At 35.9% G+C, this 14,709-nt stretch overlaps 1 protein-coding gene across 1 annotated transcript; it reads right to left on the bottom strand.

Annotated features, from left to right (window-relative positions):
• Nucleotides 1-10,905: 10,905 nt before the first annotated feature.
• On the bottom strand, nt 10,906-14,098 carry zgc:153499 (the record flags this gene model as incomplete). Its single annotated transcript, NM_001045426.2, is given in 9 exon segments — nt 10,906-11,012; nt 11,802-11,931; nt 12,006-12,050; nt 12,127-12,233; nt 12,319-12,448; nt 12,529-12,573; nt 13,802-13,809; nt 13,811-13,871; nt 14,047-14,098. Coding segments are annotated over 9 exon segments (660 nt in total). The 5' UTR covers nt 14,075-14,098.
• Nucleotides 14,099-14,709: the final 611 nt, after the last annotated feature.

Here is a 14,709-nt window from a genome sequence, read left to right as displayed (position 1 = left end):
ATATATAAAAGTGACTGTTTTTTAATGGATTGACGCATTTATATTTATAAACAAATTTCAGTCCCAGAAATGTATTTAGGACAAAAGCCTTAATATATTTTACAAATGCTTTTGGCACTTAACTTTCTTGGTAGCTTAACGAAAAAGTATTATTGACATCTAAAGAATCGCATATGTGCAAATTGACCAGCATTAAATAAGTAACATTTATTAAATGGTTGTTGTGAATGCTGTATTTTATGAGCAATAAAAGTTTCATTTCCAGTTTTTTTCATTCTTTTTCAATTATCTTCAAATATTTTCTAGGTCGAAACAGACCACGGAGAGCTCCACACATTAAGGGATGCAACTTTCGAGATGTCTGTGCGTGGTTAATTACACACAGACTAAACAAGCAGCCTGAGATCACGATGACACTCATAATAGCTGCAGTCTGATCCACTGCCTGACCCAGAATACACAACTGACTAAAGGGATTACGAATTTTCACGCCCAAAGCCATATGATGAGGGATTGTGAATTCTCAAGCCCCTGCTAATTAAAATGGTAATTAAGTCTGCAGTGGGTGAGAGGGAATTGCTGGTCAGTGCCAACGGGGTGGGGGTTGGCGATGGGTGACAAAAGGGATCCAAATAAACAGGTCTGGGATCCCGCCTGCTGTCCTGCCCTGTCTCAGCTGCAGTGCTTCCCTGGATCACAACGACCCCGCTTTCTGTGTCAGGACTCCCTGATCTGTTTGGGTCGGCCCGTCCTGACTGATTTGACTGATTTATGCATTGTGGAGTGCTGAACTTTAAGCACCGCTGACGTATTCATTCATGTGAACATTAGTTTCTCAGAGTTTCTTAGTGACGCACTGACTCCTCCAACTGATTTACTGTGTGTGTTTGTTTGGCAGAGAGCCATAAAAACCCAAAAGCTAAGAGAAGACGGGAATATTACACAGTAAAAAGCAATTCATTGACTTTACTTTAAAAGAAGCGAGTAATCCCATTAAAGCCATCAAAATCCTTCCACATACAGTTGAAGTCAAAATTATTAGCCCTTCTATGAATATTGTGTTCTTTTTTCAACTAAAACCAACGTTTTTTTTTCACAGTATTATCTATAAGTTTTTTCTCTTCTGGAGAAAGTCTCATTTGTTTTATTTCGGCTACAATTAAAATAGGTTTACATTATTTCAAAACCATTTTAAGGTCAATATTATCAGCCCCCTTAAGATTTTTTTTTTCAATTGTCTACAGAACAAACCCCGGTTATATAATGATTTGCTTAATTACTCTAACTTACCCTTATTAACATAGTTAAGCCTTTAAATTGCACTTTAAGCTGAATGCTAGTGTCTCGAAAAATACCTTAAACATTATGTATCACCATTAGGGATGTAACGGTATCAGAATTTCACGGTACGGTAATACCTCGGTATTAATGTCACGGTACGGTATTTATTGAATCATTTACAGGAAAAAACAAAACTTATGAAAATACTCCAAAAAAGTGCCAAAAGTGTCAATGACATACAAATTAGCCATCTATCTGTAAGCTTTGAGACAGGAACTTCAATTTTAATAACAAAAAATTATTAAACCATGTAAAAAAAATAAAGTTTCAATTTAGTATTGTTGAAAACTCATCACATTCAACATTTAATCACTCACTCACTCACTTAGATAGAGATGGGTTTTAAGGAAAATTATCATATAAATATAATCTGGTAAAAGCTGGTATCTCTGGGCATTTACAATGTCCCCTGCAACAGAAAAAAACCCTCTCATTTGGGACTGAGGTTTCTGGGACATAGAGATATGACTTGGCCCAGGTTGACAGCAGTGGGTAACGTTGTGCATTGTCTTTCCCCCACTTGAGAGGACAAGCCATGAGTGAGAGAGGTCTCATGTCTGTATCAATCTGAACAGTGTGCTGTCACACCCTCCGTCCCGCCCTTCAGTAGGCGCGCGACAACACCGCTCTTGAGTATGCGCGCTCAACCCCCCCCTCCCCGCTTTACAGTACGCGCGCGACAACACAGCTGATCAGAACGCGCGCGACAACACAGCTGATCAGAACGCGAGCGACAACACAGCTGATCAGAACGAGCGCGACAACACCGCTATTCAGTACGCGTGCGGCGACAACACCCGCTTCAGGTTCGATCATTTCCAGCTCTTTTTGATGCCCGCTTCTAGCAGCACACTCCATTTCCGCATTACTGGATCTGTAGCGACAACAGACCGCAAGGGATGATGGCCACCCCTGGGCTGATGGGAATTGTAGTTTTCGCTACCTCCCGTTCGCTTCATTCGCCTGAGCAAATTTTCTCAGAAGACCTATAGTTTTACCGAGTCATGCGACTACGGTAATATCGAAAAAAATTTATATTGCGGTATGACGGTATTTACAATACCGTTACATCCCTAATCACCATTGCAAAGATAAAAGAAATCATTTATTAGAAATTAGTTTTTAACAAAATTACCTTTCTGTTACACAGAAATTGGGGAAAATATATACAGGAGGGCTAATAATTCTGACTTCAACTGTAAATCGTGACTCATAAATAGGGCCAGACGAAATCTGCGGACATTTTTTGCTATTTCTGCGGAGAATTTTGGTAAAAATCTGCCGATTTCTGCAGAATTATTTTAGGAGTATCATAACTAAAACATTAACATGTGAAAAAAAAAATCTTTTTAACTTTTATTTAATGTTTAAAATGCAAATCCAATTAGATTCACTTTATTTGGTAAACAAAGTAAGTCTCTCATATAATATATCTACTAAAAGACAGAAAATATTACTTTACAAACTGCATTGTACGTAAATCAGATGAACATTTCCATATTAGTCAATAATATTACTGTAATTAATTTAATAACTGAATAAACTTATATTTACTCTAGAAAATAAACAGAATTAATGATGGGCTAAAATCTGCGGAATTCTGTGGCAAATTCTGCGCGCGCTGATTCTGTGTGGGCCTACTCATAAATCATACAGCCAAATTAAGGCAGCACAGTGTCAAAATGACATCAAGAATGACATCAAAAATCGTCAAAAACAGCGGCCGATTTGATGACAAAACTTTAACGTCGATTTGACATCCACACATAGATGCCCATTTCAAGAGTTCCCACTTAGATATGCTTAGCATTAATAGCAGGTTTGGCATGCTGTCCCGGGAGAGAATCCTGAGCTAGAAGATATTTGAGCCAAGGGCTCCCGCCCAGTCAATAAGCATATCAGGGGATCCGGTAGGTCTTGATAGCTCCCCCTTTAGAAGAGGGAGGAAAAGTAGGAGATGGGGTGGAAGGGGGGGATTCTTCCAAAACGAAGATAGAGCAAAAATGAGAACATGATCCATTTATAGAAAGCTAGGATCACTCTGATTGGATTATTACTGATTACGGATGAGTGGCCAGCAGTGCTCAATCATCTCACGTGCTCCTCTCGAAATTAGTTTATGAATCTTCACTTGATCACCAAATTAGCCACATAAAAAGTGTTATAAAATCAGAAACGGTATATTCAACAATATTCAAGTCCTAGTGACAAATTTACACTGGTTTTTTATCTCTACAATGCATATAAATTACCTTGAAAAATGACATCTAAAATTGGCATTAAAAACATGCTAAAAATCGATTACAGGACAGTCCTGTTATTGATCTTTGACTGGGTATTTTGGTGCGTATGTTATTTATTTATTTATTATTTATTATTTATTATTTATTTATTTATTTATTTATTTATTTATTTATTTATTTATTTATTTAAGATGCCCAGCGAGAGAACACATATAGTTGAAGTCAGAATCATTAACCCTTCTGAACGGGACATCTATGCACATCTGGAGTTTAAAAGCCAGCGATGAACTTCGGGTGAAAGCTTAGTGTGACTATTTTCAATTTCATAAGGTTGTTTTTCCAGCATCAATGTTGTAATGTAATTTCAATACATTCAGTTAAATAGATTTAAGCATTCATTTAGTTGTTCAAGCATAAAACAAAATGAAAGATGTTGTTAACCACTAGCGCCATCAGTAGCCATAGGTTAGCGAAGAAATTCCATTGAAAATACTGGGGTAAAATAACAAACATGGCGGGGGAAATGGACTTTAATGTAATGCATCTTGTCTGATCTGAGACCTACTTCATATCGTATATCTAACAGGCAGTAAGCCGCCAACTCCAAATCACTAACTTATAAAGCGAACAGTTTTCTTACATTGTAATTATAACCACAGAACATTCTCACCACTTTAATCATGTTCATATTGTTTAAATACCATCCTGAAAGATCAAGATATATATCCCATTTCTTTAACATAGTAACTGCTCACATTTCTCCTAATTGTGAAATAAAACTTTTCTTCCTGTAAAGCTGCTTTGAAATGATACGGATCATGGAAAGTGTGAAACAAATAAATGTAAATTGAGAAGCTGTGAATGAGACGGAAGGAAAGTAGCTGTCCCTAATCCCATCATCCATCACAGCCCTCATCAGCTACAAACAGCTCATTTGGACCAATTAAGCACGCTAATTGATCTTATTAAATAATAAAAGGTAATGGATGATTGAAATCGCCCTGTAGAGGGGAGGAATTGAGGTTAAGGCTTGATGAAGGAACCGTTTTACACACATTTTTTTTTGTTCTCATTTATTCTTTAAATGCTTTAAAAGTATTTAAAAAAATTCTGACTGGATGGTGATTTTTTTTGTTTTGTTTTTGTAAAATAATTGCAAGACTTTATTCCATCTTTTAATAAATTTGAGAAAGCAAACTTAAATATACATATTTTAAAATTGACAAACCACTACAAAGTAATATAAAACATAATAAAATGTTGTATGATCATAACTTTTTCTTTTATATATTTACATGTACAAATTAGAATTGTCGGTTATTTCATTTCAGCTTGGATACATTTATTTTAAACCTAATGTAACCAATTTTTTATGCTTTGTTTTGCTAAAAAGTACATTTAAACACATTTTGTGGTAATATTTGAAATTGTATTTTCACAAAAAGTAATATCGGACACTGTTGAATAAATAAATAAACAAACACCGTGACAAAAATCCTTTAAAATAATGTTATAAAAAATATATATATATATTATAAAATAAATTCAACAAAATCGATAGTATTTTGATGAAATAATGCTCTATAAGTTTGATTTCATATACATATACATGCGTTTTAGTGCTAAGCACATTTTGTTTTTATTTACTTTTAACATGTTTAAATACAAACAACAGCAAATATCTGAGATATTTTCAGTTTCACTCAGTGTAAAAACAATATTATTGCCTTGATTTTTTTAGATGAATCAAATGAACTTTTCTAGTCATCTCAACTTACATTAATCAAACTGACTAAATTATTAAGTCAAACTTTGTATAACTTATAAACCTGAAACCTGATTAACTTATTCAAATATGTTCCAGCAACATCAAATTAGTTTTTCATTTGTTGTCTTGACTTGTCAATATATCCAATACAACTCAATCTTTAACAAAAACATAATAATATTTCTCCATAATTAAAATTATGAAAATAACAAAAATATATATTATAAGAAAAAAGGAAAAGGGAGAGTTGTTCAATAATAATAAACAATCAATCAATCAAAAACTGTATTTTTTTATTGTAAACTAATATTGTAAACTTCCCAAAGTGATAGCGTCACACTTTTTCCTTGCCCTGGAAGAGTAAATTTCCAACACAGTGAAGTGTGTTTTAAAGCACCCCTGAGGGCTCCTTTCCTGGGGTCAAATCTATAAAACTCATTAGAGTAGCTGTGCTGATCTAGGGTCATTTTTTGTTGCATATTACAGCCCTCCGCCGCTTTTATTAAAGTGTGTGCGCTGATACTACTGTATCACGCTGCTGTAATGAGCTTTAATAATGAGAGTACAAGCCATCTGAGGGTTAAACTAATCATGTTAAGTGTATAAGACATGCTAAAGTGCGACATATTAGATAGGCATTATTCGCTTAGACGTAGTCCCTAAATGACCATACTGTACCTTAGAGCCAGTAGAACTAATGGCTCAGGAGAATTTAATGTTTCTGAACATTATAGTGTGTTATGCTGCATAGTATAGCGTTTACCACACTTGAATGAACACAATGAATGCTACAGCATACTGTTGAATTAACAATACTGTAAAAAATATACATACAGATATAGATATATATATATATATATATATATACAGATATATATATATATATATATATATATATATATATATATATATATATATATATATATATATATATATATATATATATATGAGCAATATCACACGAGTAGCAGTGTGATATGGCTGTATATCAGCACTGGTGGGAGGCGTGCGTTGGCACGAGGCTGCACGCCGAGTGTCGATATACAGCCATATCGCACTGCTACTAGTGTGATATTGCGTTTATACAACTGTTTGACGGCCTTATTGTGTATATAAAAACAAAATCAAACATGGAGAGTCTCAAAAACCCTTTTGTATGAGGAACTACTTTCTTCCGCCTTGGATTCAAATCATAAGCTGACAGATAAACAGCTGAGCAAGCATCTTTTAAACTTTAGATCTGTAGTGTCAGCTTTTTGCTGGCTGTATGTGGGCAGAGTAATACACAAAGGGTAAAGAGGCTGTACGGGTGCTGATATTACTTAAATATATCATGGCTATCAGTCTATAAGATTCAATAACCAGACAATACTGTTGTATAAATATATATATATATACCTCAATTTTAGTCTCAGAAAAGCTTACATATATATATACAACAGTTCAGTATGGTTCTCGAATCTAATTGGCTGATAGCCATGATATATTTAAGTAATATCAGCACCAGTAGGAGCTTGCTCTTGTGGGGGCGTGATTGTGACGTTGTGCCTGTTGTTGGTGTCCCAGGGGAAAGCCTCCAGCCGACACCAACAACAGTTCGTCAAACTGGGCTCGGCTCAGTCAGAGGCACCGCTGAAAGCCTCCGTAATCCAGGTTCTGTTTTTGGAGGAGTTTATGAGCTTACAGAGCTGGATGCACCTCTAAAATGATCTAGTGAACTCAGACACAGCTCCAAACAAATCAACGCTGTTTTTCAGCCTTCATAAAAGCACATAAACACAGTTATTTTCTCAATAAAATCCATATTAGCCATTTAACAATGAAGCTAGAGTCACCGGGCAGACAAAAGCCCAGCCCATCACGTGAATCCACGTCTGTTCTTAACTGAGTTTGACGCATCAATGAAGTGGATTTGATGCGCGAATGAAGCAGGGTTTGAGGCGCAAATTAAGTGAGTAAATTCAATAACGCAATAGCGAATAGCGCAAATTATCCGCGTGTTCCAGCATAAGGCTGTTTGGTGATTTCATACAGTCGACATCCTTCATTTTCTCATCAGTGACATCCAGTCCATAAACAGTCAATATGTGTAAAGATTTTGGACATCCTCTTGCACATTTTTTTTACGCGGTTAGAAAGGTTGAGATTGTTCAATATGATGCGATTTACTTTCTATGTGCGATTTTGATTGGACACGAATCAAAAGACAGAGTTTTCTACTTTAACCAATCCCCATAGACAAGAAAAAAATAGTGTCTGCAGTTTGAAGGAAAGTAGTGGAGTAAAAGTACAGATACAGCACTGAAAATGTACTCAATGGAAAGTAAAAGTACACATTTATAAAACTACTTAGTAAATTACAATTCCTGAGAAAAACTACACAATTACAGTAATTTGAGTATTTGTAACTAGTTTCTTTACACCACTGCACATTATAGACCTGTATTTTCATTCCTTTGTTAACTGAGCTGTATGAAAGTCTATGCATGTGTTGCTCAGTTAGTAAGCTGGAACGTAAAATGCAGAACACACACACACACACACACACACAAAAAAAAATGAGACGCCAAAAGTGTTTCTCAGCTGATTCATGTTGTTTGCCTGCAGCAAGAGTCTTTCAGCATTGCGTAAGCACTGGAATATTGTGTGTGTTTTTTCCCCTGCTGTTGTGAACTCGGGCTCAGCCGAGGGATTAGAGTCTCCCACCCTCCCTTCTCTGGCTTTCTCTCCGTCTCTCACTTGCTGTTCCACAGGCCAGATCTGACCTGCAGAGACTCGCCAGACAGACAGATGAACTATCAAAGACCGTCTGTATGTCTGTCTGTCTGTCTGGCAAACAGATGCTGATGGGTCAGACAGAGTAATGGGGTTGCTCCGTACAAACATGCGATGAACAATAACAGCTTGGGACGTACAAAGAGCTCATGAGACAAACACAAACACCTGAGCACACCTGGGATGAGTCAATGTCAAGTTGGTCCACGTTCAGGGGGTGAATCACGTCCCCCTCCCCCAACTGCTCCTCTTCTTTTGCCTTTGTTGTTGTTTTCTTCTTCCCCAGAACTCTCCACCACAACAGCAGGTGGAGGGAGGGAGAGGCGGGATTTAGACAAGCCACACCCCCACAGTTCACCTGCTTCAGCGTGTAAACAACATGACTTTATTCTCTTGTGTTTGTGACGCCATGCAGACTCAGTTTATATAAGGGAATCGTGGGAATACAGGTGAGAAGAGAATCTAGCATGACCTGAAAGAGTAAAAACAGCTCACATTGGGGACAGAGTTGTGGTGTATTTAAAGGCATAGTTCACCCAAAAATGAAAATTACCTTTTTTTTCCAAGTCTTGTGGCTTTATACCTTTTTCTTTTTTTTATGTTGAACACAAAAGACTACTTACTATGAAGATAATAGGTGCCAGCAACCAGCATTTTTTCAAAATAATGTTAAACAAAACAAACTCAAGTACAAAACAAGTAAAGGGTGAGTAAATGGCAAAGACTTTCATTTGTGGTTGAATCCTTCTTTCACCTTTCAGATTATATTTACAAGACAAATTTTAACTGGATATTGAGAACAGGTGCACATTCTTATTGTACTCACTATATGCATGTGCATCACTTGACAACCAGTCACAGCAATGTAGTAGCATTTTAGAACGTTGCATTGTGGTGGAAATTTAGGTTGTGAATGTTATTCTAACCATAAAAAACATTCTAGCAACATTAGGAAAACTGAACATTTCCATGTCTTTGAAAAGTTAAAGATAATGTCAGGTGAACATTCTTATAACAAATTTGTTAGCTAGAAAATTATCTCATTTATTAGTCCTTATGTGGTTTCAAACCCTCTACTGCACGGCGTAACCATATGGCAACATGATACTCATGTTCATTTCCCTGCCACTGTTTCTGTAAGATCAGCATATTATTATTATTATTATTGGAAAGAGAAGACTTTAGTGTAGCCAATAATGTGCTTTTGTTAAGTCACATGACATCCAGTGTTTTTCTGTAGCGCGATTTCTGACAGACTGGCATTTATTGTGAGGAGTGCATTCATTCATTTATTTTCTTTTCAGCTTATCCCTTTTATTGATCCGGGGTCACCACAGCAGAATGAACCGCTAACTTATCCAGCAAGTTTTTACAAAGCAGATGCCCTTTCAGCAGCAACTCATCTCTGGGAAACATCCACACACACACACAATTTAGCTTATTCAATTCACCTGTACCACATGTGTTTGGACTGTGGGGGAAACCGGAGTATGCAAACACCAACTGAGCTGAGGCTCGAACCAACAACCTTCTTGCTGTGAGGCGACAGAACTACCTACTACACCACTGCTTCGCCCTATTGTGAGGAGTTGCTAAACGCAAATGTAAACGTCAAAAAAAAAAAAGGGATCAAATTATGTCAGATCCACAAATAAATCTGAAACATCACTTCCAGTCAGTTATGATTTAAAAAAAAAAAAAAAAAAAAAAAAAAAAAAAAAAAAAAAAAACACGTGAGATTAATCAAAAGATCAAAACATGTCTGTGGAAGCAAAATACAAAATATGAACCACGTCTAGTCATCTTGTAGAATACCTTTTAACAGCGGCATAAGATTTTGCATGCTTAAACTTGTGTAACCACCCCTGTGGTAGACCTGGAAACGCAAGCTTGTGCAACAAGTTTCACAGTTCTCTGCATTGAAAAGTTCAAGCTCGGTTAGCAAACTCTGACCAGTCAAAAAAAAAAAAAAAAAAAAAAAAAAAAAAAAAGAGATTGAGACCAATTGAAGATCAAACCATGACCTCTTTAGACAGAAGTCAATATGGAACAATCACTTTTTGTGCAATGTTTAATTTTTGTAATGTGTAATTTTTTTACAGCAGTTCAATGTCGCACACGTATGGGTGTATGATTGTTGCAGTACCATTGGAACCATTGTAAACCATTTAGGGTTGGGGGGTAAATAGATTTGAAAATTTTATTACAACAGCAAAAGGCTACTGGCTTACAGCCATCTAATATTTTTATTAATCCTTAATGCTACTTTCACACTCGTTTGTGCTTGTGAAATTCTGTTGTACGGTGCTGGGAAAATGAAGGGAGAATATACATTAGACAAAAACAGTGAGCAGTTGGTGTTATTTTTAAATTTGACCAAAATAAAAATGCATGTCTAGCCATGTCTCAACCTTTTTTGTGTGTGTTGGCAACAAACATGGTTTAGAAATTGATTTAACTAGACCAACACCTATTTCCGTTTTGAAACTGAACTGTAGCTGATAAACAGCTAATTAACTGCAAACATGATTCCACTAAAAAAAAAATAAAAAATAACCCAGGTTTAGTAAGGGTTTTATTTGTAATAAATACATGGTTAAATCTTCATAAAGGGAACATTTCATTTTTGGTGAGACCGACATGGAAAAGCTGACAGAAAAATGAAATGTCCAAGTCCACAAGATCAATTCATGCTGTGGGGGAAAAAAAAAAAATTAAATATTAAAATCTAGACCATACACTAGTGAAATCAAAACTAAATTAAATTGCACTACATACTTTACACACAGTAGTAGACAATCCACAGGTACTTGCGGGTATTGACACATGGATCTGAGAAGACGTCATTTGAGGCTGATATAGTGCACCGTTTTCTCCCTTCACATCTATACACAAATAAAATAAAAAAAGGTGATAACTTGAAGTAAAACTGGACTGTCAAATCAGATTGCATTTGATGGCTTGTAACTTGACCCATAATCACATGTACATATCAAAGTCCACGAAAGCAATGTGGAGTGTTAGACAATTCAAGTCAAGTAGCTAGTGTTAATGTCAAACCCTAGACATCACTACTCATTCATGACCACATACAGACAAAACAAAAACATGTTCATAGGGAATAGACAAGCTAAAAATTATAAACTTAAAAACTAACAACATCTTGGATTTTTTCCCCATTTTGGGTGAAAAGGAAAAAAAATAAAAAATGTTTAGTAGTACCCAAAACCTAGGAAGTTACTGCAAAAAAATGCTTTTCTTGCTTAGATTTTGTTGGTCTTGTTTCTTGTCCAAATATCCAAATTCCTAAATCAAGCAGCATTTTCTAGACAAGCAAAACATAGTTTTGTTTTGAGAAATATGCCAATATTAAGTGAGTTTCTTTAAAAAGAGCAAAATAATCTGCCAATGGGGTAAACAATTTTACCTCAATTTTTTTATTTTTTTTATTTTTATTTTTTTTATTACCCCATTAGCAGATTTTGCTTGTTTTAAGGAAAAACTCACTTATTAGCTTATTATCTCAAAACAAGACAATGTTTTGCTTGTCTAGGAAATTCTTCTTAATTTAAGAAATTAGATTTGGACTAGAAAGACAAAAAAAAATAAAAATCTAAGCAAAAAAAATTTTTGCAGTGTACCTAAAATGTTAACGCCACTTGCTCAATCTATACCTGTTTGACACTATGTCCAGTGAGTTGGGTGAAGAGCAATTAGTGTTTGGGCGTCTACGTTTTGTAGGGCAAGTGGTTCCATCTGTACGTCCATAGTTTGCAGCAATTATCTGAATCTTGGTATGTCCCGCTATGGGAAACAAAAGCACATTAAAAAGGCGACAGCATGTGACCCAATATTGAAACAAGAGAATTGCTGCTTACCACACTTCAATATACTTTGTTCCCCTTCACAAGTCACACTAGTCTCTGAAAGACAGAAGAAGATTACATGTTTGCGCACAGGGTTCGACTGGAAAAGAAAAACTAAAATAAAAATACTTACTTGCTGGGATGCAAGTGTAGGTGGTAATGTAGTACTTAAAGGCATGAATACACGGATCACTTGCAAGTCTGTCCTTGCTTACTACACAGTCTGACAGTCCATTACACCTGTTTGAGGACAACAAAATAGTTGTAACTAGTCTTGTCAAGGAGTTTTGATTTAAGTCCTACATGGCAAAATAAAAACCCCTACCATTTATCGACAGGAGGAGTATCTTTTGAACACCGAGTCGTTAGCATGAAATTTTGTGGCCTCGCACGTCCACAAGTGTCAGTGCTTCGGCGACCAAATGTTGCTGATATTACAGAGATCACACCGGTACCTGTTAATATATTAAAATAATAGGATAAAGTTAATCTCATTAAATAACAAAATTCAGTAAAAGATCATGACTATACCTACCGCAACGAAGATGAAGGTCTGAATCCACACATGTCATTTGGCTGTCTGAGGAAAAAAAAAAAAAGCCATTTTTAAACTAGATGATTTCTTACCAGAGATTAAACTTTAAATAAGTTTGACAAACACTCACATATACTCTTGGACACTTGGGGCTCTATTTTAACAATCTTAGTACTAAAGTCTAAAGTGCAAAAGAATTACGGGCGTGTCCGAATCCACTTTTGCCATTTTAAAAGGACAGGACAATAGGCTCTGTGCCACAGTGCATGGTCTAACAGGGTTGAGCTTATTCCCGCAAGGAGTCTTGGCTGTGTTTTGAGAAACCAGAGTCTCATCTCCTATTTCCTTTAAAAGTCAGTTGCGTCACACCATGGCAGATATGCCATTCACATGGTGACTTTGTAAGTGGGAAAAACTGAACGCTTCACTTGGAAGAAACAGTAAAACGGCATCTGGAGCGAGGATAAGAATGAGCCTCCTCCAATCGGCCTTTACCTTCACTTTCATGGATAACTAAACTTGTACACAGACATGCATTAGCCTACATAATTTAATTTAAGCATAAATACTGGTTTCAAAACCCATTACGAAACTTTATTCTAATTTCCAGCAAACAAATAAATGAACAATAACGACGGTCAAAAAACTGAGTTATTCAAAAAAAAAAAATAGCATGTCCCATATGGTCCAAACCCTGACAGGTGGACTAATCCAAGCTTTTATTTTTTTATAAAACAAATAAATATGCATACAACTACAACATGCAAAAAGCTAATTGTCATGAATAAACTAAGAATAGCCTTGCAGAGCTTCACCAAAACACCTACCTTCAAGTCGCTAGTAAGCTTAAGACCTTGATTCACTTAGTTCAGGCATTCAATTTGGGGGAGGCTGAAGCTAAAATACAGTAAATTAACCTCCTAAGACCAAGTTCAGGCACCCCTGCATATTCTCCATTTATATTTTAAATTTCTGCAAATCAGTTTAAGCAAAAAACCAAGTAGTCAAACATCACTTCAACCTTTTCTTGGGGGTCACTTTATTTTGATGGCCTGTTTGTTGAATTTAAAATTACACTGCCAACTAATTGTCAGATTACAGGTAGACTGTTAGGTTAGGTGCAAGTTGACTTGCACAACTTATCAGTTAAAAGTCTGTGGTAGGAGCAGCATCAACATAAGCAAACAGTCTATCAATACACTAAAGCATATAGAGCGGTCATTGTGACAAAGCATAAAACAATTGAATCTAGTAGAAAGTAAATGAAACTTACATTTTTTTTAACGCTGTGCGGTAGTTTACAATTGCAGGCTTAGATTTCAGTAAGCTGCAGTTCATCAGCACTACTAGAAGACAAAAAGACAACTGAGTAAAAAGCCTTCACTGCTAATCTAACACAGGTTCACATAGTATTACTGCAAAATAAACAATTTGAAGGGACCTACTCAGGGCTTTTGTTTAGCTACACAATAACATTAAATCTGCAACTGCTTTTATGATGTATATAAAGAAACTTACAGAAAAGCACAGCACTAAGAACACCCATGGTTACGCTGTCTTCCTCAACAGTTTGTAACTGTCTTTACAGGTTCACATTTATAGTCAAGTGCTCTGAGTGTTAATGAGCAACACCTGTGCACCACACCAGTTCCCAGAGGATAACGAGGAATGACTACAGATAAAGAGGACACTATAGTGGGTTAATGAAGTTAGTTAGAACTCATAATGTATTAATGTGTATTGACTCAATGACAGGACCTATGAGTTTAAAGTCACTGCAACTAAAATAAATGAGTATTTTAACACAAATCTGGTCAATATAGAATATGAATAGAATAATCCCATATCTATATACATTTAAGGTATTGAGGAGGAAGACAAAATAAAGCTAAAGAACAGCTAAAAGTAAAAGAACCAAGAATAAATCAGAGTCAGAAGAATAACAATTTATTTTTATTCATGCATTTTGGGTGAACTATCCCTTTAATTTGAAAGATGGCAGCTTCTTCTTACAGGTATTCGCAGGAATATTTGGTAAACATTACAGAGCATATTAATGAGTACGTCAATGACATTTTCAATATCATTCTATTCTGTGGAGGCCACCCTTCGGGTAAATAGGCAATTATATATTTTAGTTCAGTAATGTTTAATATGTAGGGCAGCATGGTGGCGCAATGG

Source organism: Danio rerio, chromosome 9, assembly GCF_052040795.2.
Source record: "Danio rerio strain M-AB ecotype USA chromosome 9, GRCz13ab, whole genome shotgun sequence".
Taxonomy (NCBI): Eukaryota; Metazoa; Chordata; class Actinopteri; order Cypriniformes; family Danionidae; genus Danio; species Danio rerio.
The sequence above is the reverse complement of the archived record's forward strand: the minus strand, read 5'-3'. Positions and strand labels throughout refer to the sequence as shown.